Genomic DNA, 22721 nt, shown 5'->3' on the forward strand with positions numbered 1-22721 from the left:
ATTAGGGTGATATATATTAAAGGAAACCCTGGCCTCAAATGAAGCAATCATTTCTTTTCTTTTTAAAAAAATATATTTTATTGATTTTTTACAGAGAGGAAGGGAGAGGGATAGAGAGTTAGAACATCAATGAGAGAGAACATTTTCAGCTGCCTCCTGCACACTCCCTACTAGGTATGTACCTGCAACCAAGATACATACCCTTGACTGGAATTGAACCTGAGACCCTTCAGTCCACAAGCCAACGCTCTATCCACTGAGCCAAACCGATCAGGGTGCAATCATTTCTTTTACCTCTTCTGCCGATATCAGAACGTGGCTTGACCTCTGGATAAGGAAAAAGTCAAACAAAAGTTAAAGAAGGCAAACTAAAAGCTCAAATGGTATCTTCTAGTGGCAGAAGGTTGGCAAAGGGGTGGTAGAAAGGGAGAAAAGGTTTTAGAGCTTTCCAATTTGCTAGGTGGAAGACAGCTTCCCGGCACAACAATCACTCCAATTACAAGCAGAAATCTCCTCTGAAGGCTAAGGGTCAGATAGGTAACTAAATACTCAGAAATTCACTAAGATTTCTTGGCACTATCAAAGGAAGGGGTGGGAAAAGAGGAACCAGTCAGTTCTGCTTCTAGTGCAGAGAAAACAGATTTGAGGTCTGGTATACACATTAAGTGTATAGGAAAAAGAGAGAGCCTTTTCTTTTCCTTAGTTTCAGACCATCTCAAGTGTCAGAATGATGTGCCCTCTTAAATGAAAGAGTAAATGACAAAATTCAGATGGTTAATTTTGAGTGAAGTAGTCTAGATTTATTTTACCAACTTGTTCGAAGTATCTTTCCTCTGTCAGCCCCTGGGAAGCAGCTAATGCTGATCTACAGCCAACTCCCAATTCAAGCAAAGCAGCAGATCTGGATATAATGTCACTCAGAAGGGTTTTGGGGATTCTAAATTGTAAAACAAATGTTCTAAATGTCTAGGAGCAGAATAGCACAAAATTCTGAGCCCTTTTCCAAACAAATTCAGATGGTCCTAACATATAATTTCATTTCATAAGTTCATTGAGAACAGGTGTGATGCCATGTTTAGATCAGTGGCTGGCAAAATAGGTCTCAATAAATAGTTGTTACATAAATTAAGTAAAGTATCCCTGATCATTGTATGTCCCTAACTTAAATATAGGGACTCTTCCCCCTTCTCCATAATAAGCTCTCATCAGTTAATTCAGTCTTTAGAGCTTAAGGTCTTGTCCAAGGAAGCACCTTAAAGATGCAGCGGTGTGCTATTCTTGGAAGGCTCAGACAAAGACTGTCTGGTCTTCCATAGTGAAGACACTACAGATGATCCCCAACTTACAATGGTTTGACTTAACTATTTTTTGACAGTATGATAGTGCAAAGCAATATGTATTCAGTAGAAATCACACTTTGAATTTTGATATTTTCCTGGACTATCCATATGTAGTACGATACTCTCTCATGATGCTGGGCAGCAACAGTGAGCCATACTCCCAGTCAGGCACGTAGTCATGAGGGCAAACAACTGGTACTCTACAGTGTACTGTGTCACCAGTGTTTTTGGATAGTGTGTTCTGAGCAAGTTTAAGGCAGGCTAGGCTAAACTATGATGTTCAGCAGGTTAGTTGTATTAAATGCATTTTCAAAACATCTTTCAAAATTTTAATCTTCTATCTCATCTTCATGAATGTTTCCTTATCTTCTAGGTATTTTCAGAAAAGTATTTCTATGATCTTATGTAGAGGACAAGTTAGTTGATATCAACATACATTATATTATCCTTATTTATCTCACTTGCCATGGATAGCTAAAAAAATCTTTCAAAAGTACATGTTCATAAGGAAAGCAATGCCCAAGGGCATAAAATCTACACTAATAAAAGAGAAAAATGCAAACTGACCATACCTTAGCAATGCTCACCAACCAATCAGGAGTATGCAAATCAACCCAACAAAGATGATGGGTTAATTTGCATATGCAGGCGTTGAACAGCCGGGGGTGGGGCAGGATGGGACACTTGCGTCATCGCCATGGTGACAACGCAGGCATTATGCACCACCCCAGCAGCTCTGGGCCTCTGGGCTGTGTGCCATAGTGAAGGCAGAAAGGCAGCTCCAGCCTGAGCGAAGGCGGTGCCTGCTGCCAGGGGAAGGGAGGCACATTCTTGCACGAATCTTTGTGCATTGGGCCTCTAATAACAATATAATATGAAAGAGTAGATCTAAAAGGCAAGCCATTATAAGGCCCATATCATACACTTTCCTTCTATAACATCCTTGCCAAATAGTTAAAGCAATTAATATTTTAGCTTTATCAGGAGAAACAAGTTAGTAATTAGCATAAGAAGCACACTCACCATAGCTACCCTTAATTTGATGCCCTCAATTGTGTCAACACTCCAGCCTTCCAAAACCTAAAAACTTTGTCTTTAGCTTCCTTAGCTTGATGGAAAAGCAGTGTGTGAAGAAGCCTGACTACTTCTTCCACCCACCCCTACCTCTTCAGTGACCTCTACCAATTTGGTGCTAGTGGCAAAACAGAAAATGGCCCCAGTACTCACTGGACTGATATATGGATAGAGACATAAACAAACAAACGTTCAAATAAATGAAGAATTCTGAAATGTGCTACAATGAAAAAGAAAGGGTGGTTTCCAAGAGAATAATAAGTGAAATCATCATCTAGTTGGGGGAGGTTATAAGGAAAAATCACTACAATGAAGTGAAAATTTAAACTAAGATTTGAAAATTGAGGAACTAAGTAGGTAAAAAGTGGGAGGCCTGCTTTTCAAGTATTATTTAATCTCTCTAAGTCTCTGTTTCTTCTTATATAAAATAGCAATAATAATGGCTATATCTCAGAGGGTTGTCATAAGGATGAAAAAAGAAAATGCAATTAACATTCTAAAAATAGGAGCTACTTCTTTAATAAGTATGTAATGATTTGATCATCAGAAAAGTAGCTTAAAAAGTTTCCCTGCCCTGATCAGTGTTGCTTAGTGTTAGAGTGTTGGCCCACACACCAAAAGGTGGCGGGTTCAATTCTCCCTGAAAGGCATATATTTGGGTTGCAAGTTCAATACCCAGCCCTGGTCAGGGCACGTGCATGAAGCAATCAATCAATATGTCTCTCTCACATCAATGTTTCTCTCTCTCTTCTCTCTCTCTCTCTCTCTCTCTCTCCAGCCCCCTCCCTCCCTTTCACTTCTCTAAATTCAATGGAAAAAATATCCTTGGGTGAGGATTAATAAACAAAACCAAAAAATTAAAAATTAAATAAAAAGTGTCCCTGATACTGCCAAGTACAAGAAATCATTTGGTTTTTTAAAAAAATGAAATATTTTGCCCAGCCGGTGTGGCTCCGTGGTTGAGTGTCAATGGTTCATGGTTCAATTCTCAGTCAGGGCACATGCCCATGTTGTGGGCTGGATCCCCAGTGTGGGGCATACAGGAGGCAGCCAATCAATTATTCTCTCTCATTATTGATGTTTCTATCTCTCTCTCCCACTTCCTTCCTCTCTGAAATCAATAAAAGAAGTCTAGTGCTCAGTTCTGTTCCTTTTGGGTATACCAGAAGTACATGTTTGACTAGCTAGCTGGATAGAAAATAAGTTGTTGAGCAAGTTAGTTACAGAGTCCAAGTATGACTACACAAGAGGTCTTACAATTGAACAGTGCAAAAGGCCATTAGGCCATTCAGAAATTATTCCATTAATGAAGCAAGAGTTCCAGCCATTTACAGGTGCTAAAATGTGTTAGAAAATTTATCTTGACTTCACTGTTCAGATGGCATAAAATGTTTGCTTCCTTTCCTCCCTATTTAATCATCAGCCAATATCCATAGAGTATCTTCCAAACACAAGGCATTATTGGAAGATTAGAAGTATACAAATGTGTAAGATACTATCCCTGCCATCATCTACACCAGTGTTTCCCAAAGTGTGGTACACATACCCCCAGGGGTATGGGAAGAGTTTGGTGGGGATATGCACTGCACCGTGCTTCGCTGCGCCTAATTCTACGTACTCATGAGTATAAGGGGTACTCAGTGTTAAGAAAATTACAGAAGGGCAGAGATCCAAGATGGCTGCGCCCAGGTGAACACCTAGCCGCAGCCGCACACAACAATTTCAATAAAATACAACTAAAATATAAAACGGACATTGCCCAGAACTACAGGAAGGTTGACTGACTGGAAATTCTACAGCGAGAAGCAAGGAGAAAACCAGAAGGAGGTGCGGAGGAGCTGGAAAAGCCAAGGTACGGAGACGCGGAGACGCGGAGACGCGGAGACGCGGAGACGCGGAGACGCGGAGACGCGGAGACGCGGAGACGCGGAGACGCGGAGACGCGGAGACGCGGAGACGCGGAGACGCGGAGACGCGGCGCGCAGAGAGGACGGAGCCGGAGAGGAGGGAGGCCGAGTGCCTGGCGGGCGTTCCCTAGCGGAAAGGAGATAAAACTCCGACTGTGCTGGGCCCCCGACTGCTCTGATCCCCAGTTTTAAGCCAGACCCCGGGGGCTCAGGCTCAGCCATAGGGAGCCGGGCTGTAAGGCGGAACCCGGGGAGCAGTGAAAGGAGGTCCCGGCGGCGGCGCGCACACTGCGCACAGAGAAAGGACGGTCGGCTGTGCCGCGGGATTGCCCTGACGGGAAGGAGACTGGGGCTCCAGACTGCTCTGAACGCCACCTCCAACTCCACTTCCAACTGAATTGAACCCCAGTTCCGGGCTCATTGGGGGAGAGCATAGACTGTTTGGCAGCAGGCGAAAATCGAGGGCACCTTTCTCTCAGAGGCGCCGGCAGCGAGCACTGAAGGACCCGCATAGGGCGGGGCTGACAGAAGCCAAGGCTGTAGGCTCCACCCTGAAACCCCGCCCCATCTGTAACTGCGAAATGCGACAACAAAATAGATCACAAATGAAAGAAATGGAGGACAAAAAGCGTCTGGATATAGAGTTCAAATCTACGCTTACAAGGTTTTTCAAGAATTTCCTAGAAAAGATGGATAAGGCCTATGAGGATATGAAAAGAGATCAACTAGAATTAATAAGGAGTCAACAAGAAATGATAAGGGATCAACAAGAAATAAAGAATACATTGTCTGAAATAAAAAATATTTTACAGAGTCCTAAAAACAGAAGGGAAGATCGCAAGAATCAAGTCAAAGATTTGGAACATAAAGAGCCAGAAGACACTCCTCCACAGAAGCTAGAAGGCAAGAGAATCCAGAAAATTGAAGATAATGTAAGAAACCTCTGGGACAACTTCAAGCGAACCAACATCAGAATTATGGGGGTCCCAGAAGATGAGAGAGAGCAAGGTATCGAAAACATACTGAAAGAAATAGTGACAGAAAACTTCCCCCACCTGGTGAAAGAATTAGACTTACAAGTCCAGGAAGCGCACAGAACTCCAAACAAAAGGAATCCAAAGAGGACCACACCGAGACACATCATTATTAAAATTCCAAGAGCAAAAGACAAAGAGAGAATATTAAAAGAAGCAAGAGCAAAGAAGGTAGTAACCTATAAAGGAGCACCTATACGATTGTCAGCTGACTTCTCAACAGAAACCATGCAGGCCAGAAGGGAATGGCAAGAAATATTCAAGGTGATGAATAGCGAGAACCTACAGCCAAAAATAATCTACCCAGCAAAGCTATCACTCAGAATCGAAGGCCAGATAAAGAGCTTCACTAATAAAAAAAAGCTAATGGAGTTCATCACTGCCAAACCAGAATTATATGAATTGCTGAAGGGGGTTCTTTCAGAAGAGAAGGTAAACAAAGATAAAAATTATGAACAACAAATACGTAACTATCAACAAGTGAATCTAAAAACCAAGGAAATTAAAAAAAAATCTGATGAACAATATTAACTGTTGAATATAATAGAATCAGAGGTATGGAAGGGGAGTGAACTGACGATTCTTGGGGAAAAGGGGAGAGGGGGGCGTGGGAAGAGACTGAACATAAACTGTGCACCTATGGATGAGGACAATGGGGAGAGGGGAAAGGGCAGAGGGTGGGGTGGGAACCTGGTGGAGGAGAGCAATGGTGGGGGGGGGGGAAAAAGGAACGTTTGTAATAATATGAACAATAAAAACTTATTTAAAAAAAAAAAAAAAAAAAAAAAAAAGAAAATTACAGAAGGGGTACACATATGCCAAAAGTTTGGGAAACACTGATCTACACTAATAAAAGAGAAACATGCAAATTGACCACACCTCCACTACACTCATAAGACACGCCAACCAGCCAATCAGGAACAAGTATGCAAATTAGCCCAACCAAGATAGCTACGGCCACAAAGTGAGCAGGAGGCTTGGGTTTCCCTGGCAATGGAGGAAGCCAAGCTTCCTGCCCACTCTGGCGGGCCCTGGCATCCGCTCAAGGCTACAAAGTTGTAATTATAGAAGATAAATAAATCCCAGATTCCAAGGCCTCCGCTTGGGTTGCCAGGGGGCGTGGCCAGCCTGCAAATCTCCACAGGCCCCTCGCTCAGGCTGCCCCATGCCCCAAAGGAACCCCCACTCTGATCTGAGACACTCTTCAGGGCAAACCAGCCAGCCCCCACCCATGCACCAGACCTCTATTCTATCTAATAAAAGAGTAATTGCAAATTGACTATCACTCCAACACAGAAGATGGCCAGCAGGAGAGGGTATTTGGGAGGGACCAGGACTACAAGGGAGGGTAGCTGGGGACAATTAAGCCTGCAGGGGAGGGCTACTGATTTTTCCCACTGATTTTTAGAGAGAATGGGAGGGGGAGGGAGACAGAAACACTGATGTGAGAGAGACACAATCAGTTGGTTGCCTCCCAAATGTCCCTGACCAGGGCCCTGTGCGTGCAGCCAAGGTATGTGCCTTTGACTGGAATCAAACCCGGGACCCTTCAGTTCATAGGCCAAAGCTCTATCCACTGAGCCAAACCAGCTAGGGCTAAAAAAGTATTTCTACTGATATAAACAAGCTAGCATTGTGATGCTAATTCTAAACAGTGCTAATTTTCAGTCCAGTAGCCATCAGTTGGTAGTCATAATATGTGCTTTCCTGTTATCTTTGCAAATAGTTCTTCAGGACACAATGTTGCTTTAGGCCTAGTCCAAAGGTTATTTTGCCCTCTTTTAACATTTTTAAAAATCTTTAATGTTGAAAGTATTACATATGTCCCCATTTCCCCCCATTGACCAATTCTAGCCCACCTCCTCCCCACCCCAGGCCTTCACCACCCTACTATGTCCATGGGTTATGCACATATGCATACATCACACCAAAGGTTTGAGGCATAAGAGGCACAAGGCAGTTCCTTTGGGATGGCAACTCCAAATTGTATCTCTGGCTCCATTTTAAGGTAGCTCCATATGTATATCAGAAGTCTTTGTGGCTAACAGTTTATCTGCTGGAAGCTCAAGTATTAGAAAGCAGTATTCACTTATTCATCCATGCAACTAATATTTATTGTATGCCTTTATGTGCCAGTTATGAAGCGTTGGCAGCAACAAAATAGCTAAGCCCAGCCAAAACCGGATAGAGCGTCGGCCTGTGGACTGAAAGGTCCCAGGTTCGATTCCGGTCAAGGGCATGTACCTTGGTTGCGGGCACATCCCCAGTGGGGGGTGTACAAGAGGCAGCTGATCGGTGATTCTCTCTCATCGATGTTTCTAACTCTCTATCCCTCTCTAAAATCAATAAAATATATGTATTTTTTTAAAAAATAGCTAAGCCCAAAGAGTTTAAAGTCTAGTAAACACAATTATAACCAGCCAGAACGTGATTCAAATCCCAGTTCCAGCTCCACTACTTAGCTAAGATGTTTTAGGTGATTTCTTTCAGAGCCCTCAGATTTCTCATCTGTAAAACAAAAAAAATACCACCTACTTCATAGGATTGTGCAACATATGGGAGTGGGTGAAGTTTAGCAGGTTCTGGCATATAGAAAGCATTAGAAAGAAAAATAGCTTATTTTTTAAAAAATATCTTTTTATTGATTTCAGAGAGAAAGAAAGAGATAGAAACCTCAATGATGAGAGAGAATTATTGATGAGCTGCCTCCTGCTTACCTCTCACTAAGGATCAAGCCCACAACCCAGGCATGTGCCCTGACAGGGAATTGAACTATGACCTCCTGGTTCATAAGTTGACGCTCAACCACTGAGCCATGCCAACTTGGTGAAAAATAACTTATTTTTTCATTATTATTACTCAGGAAGTAATACAGAAGTTTAAAATGGCTCCTTCCAAATCAGTGAAATGTTACCTAGTGAAAAGGCTGACAAACAGGATCTGAACAACGAAAGTATCACTCGGTACTTCTTGGAATGCTGGTGCTCTATGAAGTTATCCCTACTTGGTGTCCAATAAATATTTCAAACTAAACCTTGCTAGTTTGCTCTGGCTCATTTCAAAACTGACCTTTTGATCACCTCCCATCACGTATTTCTTTTTTTTTTCTTTTTTCTTTTTTAAATATATATTTTTTATTGATTTTTTACAGAGAGGAAGAGAGAGAGATAGAGGGTTAGAAACATCGATGAGAGAGAATCATCCATCAGCTGCCTCCTGCACACCCCGCACTGGGGATGTTCCCGCAACCAAGGTACATGCCCTTGACCAGAATTGAACTCGGGACCTTTCAGTCCGCAGGCTGACGCTCTATCCACTGAGCCAAACTGGTTTCGGCCTATCATGTATTTCTTACAGTCTTGCCCATCTCATTCAACAGCAACTCTATCCTTCAGGTGTTCAGGCCCAAAATCTCGGAGTTATTCTTGACTTCTTTCATCTTCTTACACCCCAAACTGAATGCATCAGGAAAACCTGTTTTCTCTACTTTTTAACTAGATGCAGAACCACCAACTCCACTGCTACCACTCTGGTTCAAGTTACCTTTGCCTATCTCGCATCTTTTTTGCATTGTTGTTACTTATTGCACAGACTTTATTGCAATAGTATGTTAACTAATCTTCCTACTTTCACCCTTGCCTCCTTTTTGTTCTAATTCACCATACAGTAGCCAGGGAGATCCTGTTAAAAGTTAAGTCACATCATGTCATACCTCTATAGATTTCATAATTCATCCTGAGTAAAGGCTGAAGCTCTTACAATGGTCTCTAAGACTCTAAGTGACCTGGCCTGTCTTTCCTCTCTGACTGCCATCTACAACTATTCTTTTTACTCTCACCCCTGCTGCCACATCACTCTCGTTGGAGTTCCTTGACCACACCAGGCACATAACTGCCACCACGTCTTTGTACTTGCTGTTCCCACTGCCTAGAACAGAATATCTTTCTCCAGATATTCACACAGCTAGTTCCCTGAGCTCCTTAATTTTTGCCTTTTTCTATAAGACCTTCCCTGTCCATATAATTGAAATTGCAAACTCCACAATTATTTGTTTTCTTATTTAGTCTAACTCTTCTGCCCAGGCACTGGTGATTACAATGTAAATTCCAAAAGGGCAGACATTATTACTTGTTCATTATTATATTCTCAGCACCTGGAATAGTGCTGGACACACTGTAGGAGCCTAATACACCTTTTTTTAAAAATATATTTTATTGATTTTTCACAGAAAGGAAGGGAGAGGGATAGAGAGCCAGAAACATCTATGAGAGAGAAACATCGACCAGCTGCCTCCTGCACACCCCCCACCGGGGATGTGCCCGCAATCAAGGTACATGCCCTTGACCGGAATTGAACCCGGGACCCCTCAGTCCGCAGACCAAAGCTCTAGCCACTGAGCCAAACCGGTTTCGGCCATCTTTTTTTTTTTTTTAATAAATAAATGAGCCAGAAGCAAACTAGCAAGTCAGGGAAAAACTATTTTAAGAATAAAGTAAACTAAATGAACTTTTTTATTACTTGTGGGTTAGACTGCCAACTTCAAATTCTTGTTTCTCAAATGTCATAAGGAAGGAATTACTAAAAATAAGAATATAAAACTTGTACAATCTATTTAAATTTTTTATCGCTAAATGACCAAATCAAAAAATTAAAGCTTTTTCAAAAGTAAATAAGATGCCAACATGTATTTGTAGGAATACTTTTAGCTATTTTTACAAGTATAAATGAAATAAGCAAACTTCTAATTTGTGAAGGGACTTGATGTGACATTTCACACTACTTTTGACTTTTGGCTCTTTCCACTGGGGCTAATTCAGCTTTCTTAAAACTAGGTCTTTACTAAAAACAATCCATTATAAACATCTTACATTTATATAGTTGAGCCTTGCGAGTCCATTGAATGGTAAGATTGAAAAGGGTAACCAAAGGCTCTGTGCAGTCAAAAATCCATATATAACTTTTGACTCCCCCAAAACTTTACTACTATTGTAATAGTCTACCATTAATGAGTAGCCTTACAGATAACACACTGTCAATTAACATATATATATATATATATATACATATATATATATATATATATATTACATACTGTATTCTTACAATAAAATAAGCTACAGAAAGTAAAATGTTATTTAAAAATCAAAAGGGAAAGAAAATATATTTTACAGATTTTATTGAAAAAAAGTCTGGGGTGGGGGGGGAATTATGTGTATAAGTGGACTCACAGTTCAAGTCATGTTATTCAAGGGTCAACTATACTATCAGCACAACCATATAGTGCATTATTTCAGGTCCTGTGTGATTTTATAGGTCGAAAATTCAGAAGCAGAACTTCATTAGAAAACCTGGGGTTCGACATAACTTGGAAGGTGAGAAGGTGAAGAGAAGTAAGAGCATTCTAGGTCCTGGAAAGTACATTTAAGGCCAGCATATATAGAAGACAGAAAAAAGATCTACCTAACTAAAGGGAGGGGTTCATATTCTGAAATCAGATAAGAGAGTCTAGAATGCTATACAGAAGTTTTTATTTTTTTTATTTTAAAAAATATATATTTTATTGATTTTTTTTACAGAGAGGAAGAGAGAGGGATAGAGAGTTAGAAACATCGATGAGAGAGAATCATCCATCAGCTGCCTCTTGCACACCCCCTACTGGGGATGTGCCCACAACCAAGGTACATGCCCTTGACCAGAATCAAACCTGGGACCTTTCAGTCCACAGGCCGACACTCTATCCATTGAGCCAAACTAGTTTCGGCTATACAGAAGTTTTTAAACAGAAGCATACATTAGCAAAATATGTCTAATGAAGATTATCTAAGTAGTAGCATATCAAAATGAAGCAAAGAAAGACTAGAGACAGGAAAACGAGGCACAAAGTATTTGCAGGAATTCAGCCATGGAATAAGATTGTGACAAGAGAAAGGATCCAAGATGGCTGCTCAGGTAGACACCTAACCGTAGCAGCACACAACAATTTCAATGGAATTCAACTAAAATGTAGAGTGGACATTGCCCAGAGCTACAGGTAGTCGACTGACTAAAAATTCTACAAGAAGGAAAGAGAAAACCAGAAGGAAAATCAGAGGAGCTGAAAAAAGCCTAAGGTACGAGACATGTTGCATGCCCGCACATGCAAGCGCGAGCACACGGAGAGGTCGCAGCCGGAGAGGAGGAGAGGGCTGGGTGCTGCCTGGCGTTCCCTAGCAGGAAGGAAATAAAACCCCCAGCCTGGGCTGAACCCCCGAACCAGCAGCGCTGAGCCCCAGTTATGGGCCAGACCCTGGGGACCCAGGCTCGGGCAGGGGGAGACGGAGCTGTGAGGCGGAATCCCAGGGGAGCGGCGAAAAGCAGGGCCCCAGGAGTCGTGCACATTGCACGCAGAGGACGGAATGTTGATTCTGATGCTGGATTACCCTAGCGGGAACAAACAAAGCCTCTGGCGGTGCTGAACCCCACTCCTGACCGCCCCAAACTCCAGTTCTGGGCCAATCCATGGGGACCCAAGCTCAAGCAGAAGGAGACGGGCTGTGAGGTGGAGTCCTGGGAGAGCGGCGAAAGGCCGAGCCCCCGGAGTTGCGCACATTGCACGCAGAGGACAGTCTGTTGACTCTGATGCTAGACTCCCCTAGCGGGAAGAAGAAAAAAAGCTCCAGACTGGAGGAACGTGACGAGGAGCAGGAGCCCCTGCCGGACACCGGACAGCCAGGCGCCAGCAAGGAGCCGGGCAACGGGGCCCCCAGTGGGGGGGTGGCCCTGAGCCTTCGACCGCTGAGCTCAGGCAATGGAGCCGAGGCCGGGGGCTGCTTCCTGGGCGGCAATGCCGACCCCGGCAACAGGCTGAAGCAGTGCAGGAGCCCCGCGGAGAACAAAGGGGTGCCACAGGCCAACCTGCTGAGCTTCTAGGACAAGGAGGAAGAAAGCGAAGAAGTTCTCAATGTGAAGAAATCAAGTGAGAGCAAAAGATAGTAAAATTACTTAAGAACACAAAGAAGATCTTGAAAAATCAAAGACTAAGTCAGAACTCAACTCACCAGCCAACATTGCAACATAAATGCGTTTTAAAAAAAAAAAAAAAAAAAAAGAAGAAGAAAGAAAGAAAGAAAGAAAAAGGGACAAAATAGAAACAGAGGCATGGACACAGGGAACAAACTGACAGCTGTTAGAGGGGAGGGGTTGGAGAACTGGATGAAAGAAAATGAACAGATTAAGCAAAAGAACACACACAGACACACACACATACACACACACACACACACACACACTCATAAAAGAGTAGGATGCAAATTGACCATACCTTTGTGATGTCCACCAGCCAATCAGGAGTGAATATGCAAATTAACCCAACAAAGATGGCAGGTTAATTTGCATGCACAGGCACTGAGCGGCCTGGGGCAGGGCAGGATGCAGGCATTCTGCACCGCCCCCAGCCACTCCAGGCCTTTGGACAGCATGGGAAGGCGAAAAGGCAGCTCTGGCTGTAGCAAAGGTGGGGCTGGCAGCTAGGGGAAGGAAGGCCCATTCTTGCATGAATCTTCATGCATCAGGCCTCTAGTATACATATAACACATAGATACAGACAACGGTGTGGTGACAATCAGAAGGAAAGAGAGTTGGGGATAGGTGGAGGTGGGCAAAGAGAGGCAAAATGGGAACAGGCTTTGCTTGGGGTAATGGGTGTGCGATGCAGCGTGCAGGTGGTGTTTTATTGAATTGTACACTTGAAATCTGTAACCCAATAAATTCAACTAAAAAGAAATAAAGGAAGAGAGTGGCCCAGAAGCACCATGGCACCAGACATGTGAATAAAGTAGCCGTCTTAGAAATGGGTCCACCAGGAAATAAGCCAATCAATGAAAGAGAAACACCACATGACCTCACTCATTTATGGATAATAAAGAACATTATAAACTGATGAACCAAAATATAGATATAGAGACAGTAAAGCAACAAGCAGACTGTCAAATTACAACGGGGAGGGGAGGGAGATTTGGGGGAGATAATAGATCAACCAAAGGACTTGTATACATGCATATAAGTACAACCAATAGACATAAAACTCTGGGGAGGGAGGGTATGTATGGGAGGGAGGGGGGCAAAAAAAATCAATAAAATATATTTAAAAAAGAAAGAAAGAAAGAAATGGGTCCACCAGCTCAGACCCCCTTTCCCGCCACCCCTCCCCCACCCCAGCTGACACATGAGGATCAGAGATTCAGCAAAGCCCTTCCAAATGCCTGACCTACAAAATCACAAGCAAAATACAATGGTTGTTTTACGCCACTGTTTTAGGGTAGTTTATTATGCAGTAGTAGATTTGGGAACAGCCTTCTTTTTTATCCTGGTAAGCCCAGAGCCTACCTAGCCTACAGCAGATTTGCTTAAAGTGGCATGGTATGTATAAAGTGAATCTTTCTTCCCTCACAGATGCTAATTCACATCTTTGTCATTTCCCCTACCCTCGCCATTCTGTTAGGAAGTCCTAAATCACAGAGGCAATCATTGTTAGTACCTTTAGTGCGGCCTCCCCAAATCCACCCCTTGCTTAAAAGATAGATAGGTATGGCTATCTGAAAAAGTTAACCCAAGACACCAGACGATTTCACACCTGCTTCAGGGTAAATAAGGCCAGGAGAATACTCTGTACTGGGTCACACAGAATCAAGAAAAGAAGCAGGCACAAGTAATGGCAATATCACAGCACATCAAGAAACTGGAATCGGGGTCTGGCTGCTCAGTTTTATAAATAATGCATAAGTTTAGTCACTGAACCCACAGAGTTTCCTTTCATTGTAAGCTCTCTGATTATATAAGGCCTCTTACAGGCCTGACAAAAAAACAACTCAAAAACAATATGTATCAACTATTCTTTAATAAAGAAAGAAGGTGTATAAAGAGAGTGGAAATAGTGAGTAGGAAGAGGATGAGGGCTAAATTATCTGTAGTCGCCTTGCAGGGCTGATCCATTCTCTCATGAGCTAAAAGCATTTCTTTCTGTACCAAATATCTGCCAGACTGAGGAGACATTGCTGTAAAGAGACTATATCACCTCACTTGGTCAAGCAATTGTTGTGTTTCTATCTTAGTGGTTCTCAGTGGCACAGTGGGGGGGAAACAATAGTTTCTCCCTGCAGAAAAAGCAAGAGAGACCTCCAAAATCCTATCTACCAAGCAATTTTTGCTGACTCCTTTCACTCAAGTATTGTTACTTGGGACCCCTGCCCCACAACCATATACCCTACTCATTCTCCAAATTCCCTGTCTCATAGGCACTGAGAGGTTCTGCACAAAGAGGCTTCACAAACTGATTACAAAGATATTTCCCTCTCCGTGTCTTTAAGATTAAAAAAGAATAGCTTTATGAAATGACACATAATCTGCCCAGAAGTACCTTCCTCTTCTTTCTTTCTTTGACCTGCACCCTCCGTCTTGTATATGGAAGAGAAAAATTATAACATGTAAATTGGTGGCAGCTACTTTTTAAATTATGAATGACAGTCAACCTTAGGATGAAGCTGACAATGTAAAGATGGAGCAGAGACAGAAAGAAGTGGTGTCTTTGGATAGCGTCTCATAGCTGCTGAATCAAACGAACCCTTAACCTAATAAGCTGCTGGAATTCCAGTTATATGAGCCTTCTTTTTTATGTCCATTTAACTATTTTTTGTTACTTGCACTCAAATACATTATAATATACCCAATAACCAGGGAATATATTTTCCAAATTACCCAACATGTATAGCAAATTAGTAAAACTCATACTCATTCTACACATACAAGAGCCCATGCTCACTCAGTAATGTGGGGATACATAAATGAATGAAGGACAGCATGTTGCAATGGAAACAGTATAGCCTTTGAAGTCAGGTGAACCTGGATACAAATCCTACTTAGGGGAACTTACTTAATTTCTCTAAGACTTAGTTTTCTCACCTATAAAATGGAGGAAATTGGACTACAGAATTTTGATACTTATGTTAATATACAAAAGCACGTAACTACAGTGGTGTTTAATAACTGGTAGTTATGTGTGTTTTTTTAAAGAAAGTTTATTTTAAAAAGAGAAAGTAAGGTAGAAAGGACAAACAATTACGGTTTAATAATTGGGATATTTATAGGGTATGTAAGTTTGCAACAATTATTCCAATTCTTCACTCCTTACTAAATCCATGCCCATTGACATGTAATTTTGCCTCCAATGTGGACTCAGGCATGTGACTTGCTTTGTCCAATGGGATGTTGGCCAAGCAAATTTGAAGATGAGAAGAATCATGAAAAGCACTTGTGCAAATAGGGCTGACATACTTTTGCTATTCTGGTTTCCTCTTAAAACATAGCCAGGCTAGCCTACTAGACCTAGAAGGAAATATGAGAAACAGCTGGAGCAAAGTTGCCCCAGTAAAACTCAGCCTAGAGCAGATCACCACAGACCCACTGATACATGAGTGAATCCAAGTGAGACCAGCAGATTTTCCATCTGGGCCCAGCTCAACTCAGCTAAATCCTGCAGACTTATGAGAAATAAAAGTTTATTGCTGTATGCTTTGAGTTTTGTGGTTGGATATTATATAGCAATAGCTAACTGATATACAGGGTTATATTTTCTGTCTTTAAAAAACAAAGATTTCAGCCATGGCTGGGTAGCTAAGTTAGTTAGAGTGTCATCCCAATATGCCAAGATTGCAGGTTCAATCTTTGGTCAGGGCACACACAAGAAGCAACCAATAAATGCAAAAATAACTGGAACAACAAATTGATGTTTCGCTTTCTCTCAAAAATAAATAAATAAATAAATAAAATAGGTTTGAGGTAGTCGTTAAATCATAAGCAACAAAATAATTTTTAAAAATAAAAACCAAAGACTTGCACTTCCTTGATATGCGTGAAAGACAAGTTCTTCTGAGTTAAAGACATACTTAAGGAGCATTCCTACTCAACACAATATGAATTTTTTTTTTTTTTTCATATGGGTAACCAATTTTCTCAGCACCCTTTTATTAATCTTCACCCAAGGATATTTTTCCATTGATTTTTAAAGAGTAGAAAAAAAGGGGGGAACACACAGAGAGAAACATCAATGTGAGAGAGACACATCGATTGGTTGCCTCCCACACACTCCCCAACCAGAGCCTGCAACCAAGGTATGTGCCAGTGATGGGAATTGAACCCACAACCCTTCAATCTGCGGGCAGATGATTATCCACTGAGCAAACCAGCTAGGGCATGAATTCATAATTCAATCAGTGTACAGGAAGTAACCATAGGTGTTTCTCTATCGATGTCTTTCTCTCTCTCTCTCTCTCTCTCATTTCCTCTCTCTCTCTCGAATCAATTTAAAAAACATATTTTAAAAAGATTTGTGGGAATGATTCAAGCCCAGAAGAGTCCAGATCACTACTGAATGTGAGAAATATTCTTCCTAATATCACTACTTCACAGACATTAATAAAAGCTATACTTGTCTACTATAATTATTGACAAACTATTCCAAGAGAAATAAGGAATGATATATCACTGTGGAGAGCAGACATAGTACCAATCAGAAAATATTTACTAAATGTCATACAAGTTCCAAGAGCTGTGCTAGATGTTATTAGTAATTTATTTTTAAGAATTTAGTGAAACCAAGAGCTGTGCTGCCAAGCCAAAATTATAAGGCAATTTAATGTAAGAGTCCAGAGACCCATGCCATGATGACTTTTGTCGATCCCCTCCCAAAAATATCCAAGACCTTTTGGATATTTGGACTTTATGACCATTAGTCTATTAATATCATAATAAAAAGTATTAATATCATAAGCTATGTCAGTATCTCATTAATGATACTAGAAAAACACACTCTTCCACAAAATACCCATTGCAATGTTATGTATGGCTATAAACAAACTAAAAAGCAACAGAAAACATTTAAGTGCAACATGGCCAAGAGAATATTGTATAAAAGTCATTAATTTCTACCATTCCCATTAGAGTCCACTTCTAAATTTGCAACATGATCACTAATATTAAAGCACGTCAGCAAAACCAATATACAATTCCTTTCAATGAACTCACATTACAGAGAACAATGATATACGCAGGGAATAATAAATACTTTTACAATTATTAGTGTCAGAACTCTGGCGGATAGAAGGCTTGAAAGGAGAGGATTGTCTTTGAAGAATTTATAGACTCACTTCTGAGAAAAGAAATACACAGAAAATGTTTCTTGATCTGGGATGCTGGTTATGGGTGTGTTCATTTATAACAATTTAGTAAGCTGTACACTTTTCATATGTGTGTTTTATCTGTTATGCTTTATTTCAATAAAAGATTTAAAAAATTTAAGACAGCATGGATCTAAGATCAAATAAAAAATACTGACATTTCGAGGAGTTCAAGAGGCACTAGTCACTGTTATTAATAAAAGCTCTAATAGTTAAAATGCATTTAGCAATTACTATATGCCAGGCACTGTGCTAAATAAATGTTTTACATTTCTTCCTCACAACATCCCTGTGAGATCATTAGCAGCAGCATTTGCCACAATTAATATTCTATTTTCCTTGAAACTCCTTCTTCCTTTCCATTCCAGGTTTTCTTCCTACCTCACTAGCCACACCTAAAACTGCCCTTCTCCCAGACTTTTAACATTGAAATACTCCTAGGGCTTAGGTATTGGTCCTCTTCTCTATCCAGACTCCCTGAGGCAGGTACTATTATTATTATTTCCAGATGAAAACATTGAGGCACAGTGAGATTCAAAACTAGATAATCAAAGACTTCAGATTCCATACTCCTTTTTTTTTTTTTTTTTTTTTTTGACTTCAGAGTAGAAGAGAGAGGGAGAGATAGAAATATCAGTGATAAAAAAATCAATACAACATATATATATAAAAAAAATATCAGTGATAAAAGAGAATTACTGACTGGCTGCCTCCTGCACACCCACACTGGGGATCGAGCCCACAACCCAGGCATGTTCCCTGACCAGGAATCAAACCATGACCTACTGGTTCATAGGTCAATGTTTAACCACTGAGCCATGTGGGCCAGGCCAGAGCCCATGCTCTTACCCACCTCACTATTCCACCTTTTCGGCCTTCTATATAAAAGGTAGCACATAGCTACACACATCCCTCATTCTGGTGCCCTCAGTAAGAAAAGAGACACACAGAGAGGCACATGGGACCTTCCTTCATAAGACTAATACCAGGCACCAAGCCAACAGGATACCCTTGCAAATTCTGTAAAACTATTTTCTTTCCTAAGTTTCTTCACTTTGTATTTTAGTACTTACTTCTCAAGAGGAATGTGAAAATATTCTAGAACAGATTCTAAAATCTAGTTGCTCATTACAATAATCTGGGGAGTGTTTAATACCTATGGGCCTTATGCGGACCTATTAAACCTAGAAGATTCTAGAAATCTGTGTTTCTAAGAAGCACCCAAGCAAATTCTGAAGCTGATAACTCAGTGCCTGAATTGGAAAGCCTCTGCTCTAGGGAGGATTCTCTGGTCCTCAGAGGCTCAGTAATCACTATTACACATTTATCTGCCTTAAAGAGTCAGAAAAATGAAATGAGAATGGAGGTGTAAACTGATTCCAAGGAGTAATATGACCAACCAGGAAACTACAGCAGTGACAGTGGTATCAGGACACCAAACATTTCTGGGTAGTCTGGGAATTTGTTGCAGGCAGCAAGAACCAGTTTAATATTTGAGCCCCCATAGTGTCAGAGTATTTATCAAGTATTCTGAGGATATCCAAGAGGATTAAGAGATATGGCCATTGTCCCCAGGCAACAGAAGAAAGCATTGTTAACTCTGCATGAACGTAAATGCACACACATTTTGCTTACTTATGCAAGTAACAATCACTATGGAACCATAAATTGCTGAAACTAAGGCAAAGAAGTCACCTTCAACATGTTTATTGAAGTCTTACCTCTGTAAGTGCATGCAATTGTCCTTGATGTACACATACACCCATGAACCTATAAAACAAAAGTGTTTTTTTTAAACAAACAAAAAGGACATAAATGTAACTGCCATATAGAGAATCTAGTTTAGTTATAAACTTTAGAAACAAGCTAATACCTGTGAAGTCTCCTGGGCTCCAATACAGCCCTAAAGCTTCTCAAATTTTAATACCAGGCTAGTAAAAAAGTTTACATGAAACTTCAGGTTGTTAAGAACTAGTGGTAAAATGCAATGGTGCAAGAGGGAGGGGATAAGCCTTAAAAATAGCATTTTATAATGAAAAAAGTACCAAAATGGAAGTAAAAAAACTTGGATGCTGATTTCAGCTCTGCCACTATCTAACTACACGTTCACCCCATCACCACCAAAAAAAGCACTAACCCTAATCCTATTTGGGGCTCAATTTCCTCATTTAGAAAGTAAGCAAGTTAGACTACCCAATCTGAAGGTCTATATTTCACAAACAAACTGAGAGTGTGGGGGGAAGGGGTAGCCCACATTTGCTGAATGACAAAGAACTTACTTCCTTAACATAAAAAACTCTTCCAGATATGTAATAAAAAAATAACTTTTTTAAAAAAGCAAATGGTATGTACATAATTCACAGAAAAATAAGTGTAAATGACTAATAAAAAAATCAAAACGTGCTCAAATTTACTCATAATTAAAGAAATGTACATTAAAACAAGGAGATATTGCTTTTCTCAATATACTGCTTTTTAAATCTATCAAATGAACAAAGATTAAAATTCATGATGTAAAGAAGGTGAGAAATCATGAACAGAAAACACTGTTGAGTATTGGGCACAATTTTTCAAATGGTAATTGATCCTATCCAGCAAAAATTTTAATTCCTCCAACTACTTCATTTCTAGTAATTTATCTTATCATTATACTGCTTGAGTGAGCAAAAATACATGTAAAAGGACATCTATTTCATCAGTATATATGAATCTAAAACCCTCCAATAAGAAACTGGTGAGCTGAAACCCAGTTTGGCTCACTGGATAGAGCGTCGGCCTGTGGACTGAAGGGTCCCAGGTTCAATTCCAATCAAGGGCATGTACATTGGTTGTGGACACATCCCCAGTAGGGGGTGTGTAGGAGGCAGCTGATTGATTTTTCTCTCTCATAGATCTTTCTGACTCTCTATCCCTCTCCCTTCCTCTCTGTAAAAAAAAAAAAAAAAAATCAATAAAATTAAAAATTAAAAAAAAAAAAGAAACTGGTTAAATATTTGTGATATATCCCTAGATTGGAAAACTATATAGCCATTAAAAAGAATGAAGTAGACCTTTATGCAATGATATGGGAAGATATCTAAAATATACTATTAAGTCAAAACCGGTTTGGCTCAGTGGTAGAGCGTCGGTCTGCAGACTGAAAGGTCCCAGGTTCGATTCCGGTCAAGGGCATGTACGTAGGTTGCGGGCACATCCCCGGTAGGGGGTGTGCAAGAGGCAGCTGGTCGATGTTTCTCTCTCATCGATGTTTCTAGCTCTCTATCTCTCTCCCTTCCTCTCTGTAAAAAATCAATAAAATATATTTTAAAAAATAAAATAAAATATACTATTAAATGAAAACACTGAGCTATAAATCCCATTTGTGTAAAAATGTTTGCATATTGTCTGGCTGGTGTGGCTTAGTGTTGATTCATGAACCAGTAGGTCACAGTTCAATTCCCAATCAGGGAACATGCTGAGGTTGTGAGCTCAATCCCCAATAGGAGGCGTATAGGCAGCTAATGGATGCTTCTCTTTCATCAATGTTTCTATTTCTCTCCCTCTCTCTGAAATCAATAAAAACACATTTTTTAAAAGTTTGCATATTAATTTAAATGTCTAGAAACAGTAATAAGTGGTACTGAGGGGGTACAAAGTGACTATTTTTTAGTGTACATACATGTTATATTTGAAGTTTTTTTCAGCCAACATGTTAAACTTACATATAAAAATAATTTTTAAAAATTTATTGGTTTTAGAGAGAAAGAGAGAGAGAAACATCAATTTGTTGTTCCACTTATTTATGTACCCTGAATCAGGGACTGAACCTGAAACCTTGGCATATTGGGATGATGCTCTAACCAACTGAGCTACCCAGGCAGAGCCTAATTTAATTTTTAAATAAAAACTATAAACCAATGATTATGACTGATGATCATAAAATGGGAGAAGTAAAAAGTAAATAAATAAAAAAATTAGCTGAAACCGGTCTGCAGACTGAAGGGTCCCAGGTTCGATTCTGGTCAAGGACATGTGCCTTGGTTGCAGGCGCATCCCCAGTGGGGGGCGTGCAAGAGGTAGCCAATCGATGATTCTCATCGATGTTTCTAACTCTATCCCTCTCTCTTCCTCTCTGTGAAAAATCAATAAAATATATTTTAAAAAAAAATTAAGTGGGAGAAGTCAAATGTCATAAAGCCTGTGACAATTGGGATTTGGGTTGCCAAGAAGGAAGTCTTACTAATAATACCCACAACCCTCAAATAAGTTCTAGTTTAGAAGAACACAGAAAAGGGAAGGGGATTATTTATAAGTGAAAGTGTTGGCACACAGGCCCCGAGCGGCCGAGCCCGGAGCAGCTGGGCCCAGAGCAGGCAGGTCGGGAGCAGCCAGGCCCGAAGCAGCAGCAGCCAGGCTGGGAGCGGCAGTGCCAGACCTGGAGCAGCTGGTTGTGGAACGGACCAGAGCAACAGAGGCCAGGCCCGGAACAGCTCGCGCCTCGCCTGCCCCTGCCCCAGGGCTGCCTCTCAGACATGGCTGGAAACTTTTGGGGGAACTTGAGGGTCTGCTGAATCAAGTGATGAAGGCTTAGATCTGGATGTGTTGAGTTGTTGTAGCGCTGGGGTGTTGATCCGTGAGTGCCTTGTGTGGGGTCTGGATGATGTTGGTTGATCTATTTGGAAATGTCTTTTGTGTGTAGTGTATCCTTGGGCATGTGGAGGTATTATTGATTTGAGAAAATGCTAAGTAACTGATTTACTATCTGAAAAATTTAAAGTTCTGAAAGTTTAAGGTCTCTTGGCAAAAAGAGGTTTTAAAGCTAACACCTTAATTTTAATGGAGAAAGGGGAGGACAAGCCCTTCCCACCCAGAACAGGTAATCCAATTCCAACCAGCAGCTGTCTTTAGACAATGTGTTCATTTACATTTGAATGGCTACACCTTTTGATAGCCTAAGGCACATGTGTCAAACACAAGGCCCTCGGGCCAAATCCATCCCGCCAGGCCTTGCAATGTGGCCCGCACCAAGCTGTCATCACTGCACTCCGCTGCATTTCCATCACAATGACAGTTTATGACTGTTCAGTAAACCATTCGGCCCGAGATTTAGGCTGGATTTTAGATTTTGGCCCCTTCTCTGATTGAGTTCGACACCCCTAGCCTAAGGGCAAGTTTACA

At 40.9% G+C, this 22721-nt stretch overlaps 1 protein-coding gene across 1 annotated transcript in view; it reads right to left on the bottom strand.

The window, feature by feature from the left end:
- Positions 1 to 22721, bottom strand: part of TESK2 (testis associated actin remodelling kinase 2) — a 115618-nt gene that overhangs the window by 25069 nt on the left and 67828 nt on the right. Inside the window, 1 exon segment of the mRNA XM_036447897.2 lies at positions 19286 to 19334. Within this exon segment, the coding sequence (XP_036303790.1) occupies positions 19286 to 19334 (49 nt within the window).

The sequence above is a fragment of the Pipistrellus kuhlii genome, unplaced genomic scaffold (assembly GCF_014108245.1).
Source record: "Pipistrellus kuhlii isolate mPipKuh1 unplaced genomic scaffold, mPipKuh1.p scaffold_m20_p_2, whole genome shotgun sequence".
Taxonomy (NCBI): Eukaryota; Metazoa; Chordata; class Mammalia; order Chiroptera; family Vespertilionidae; genus Pipistrellus; species Pipistrellus kuhlii.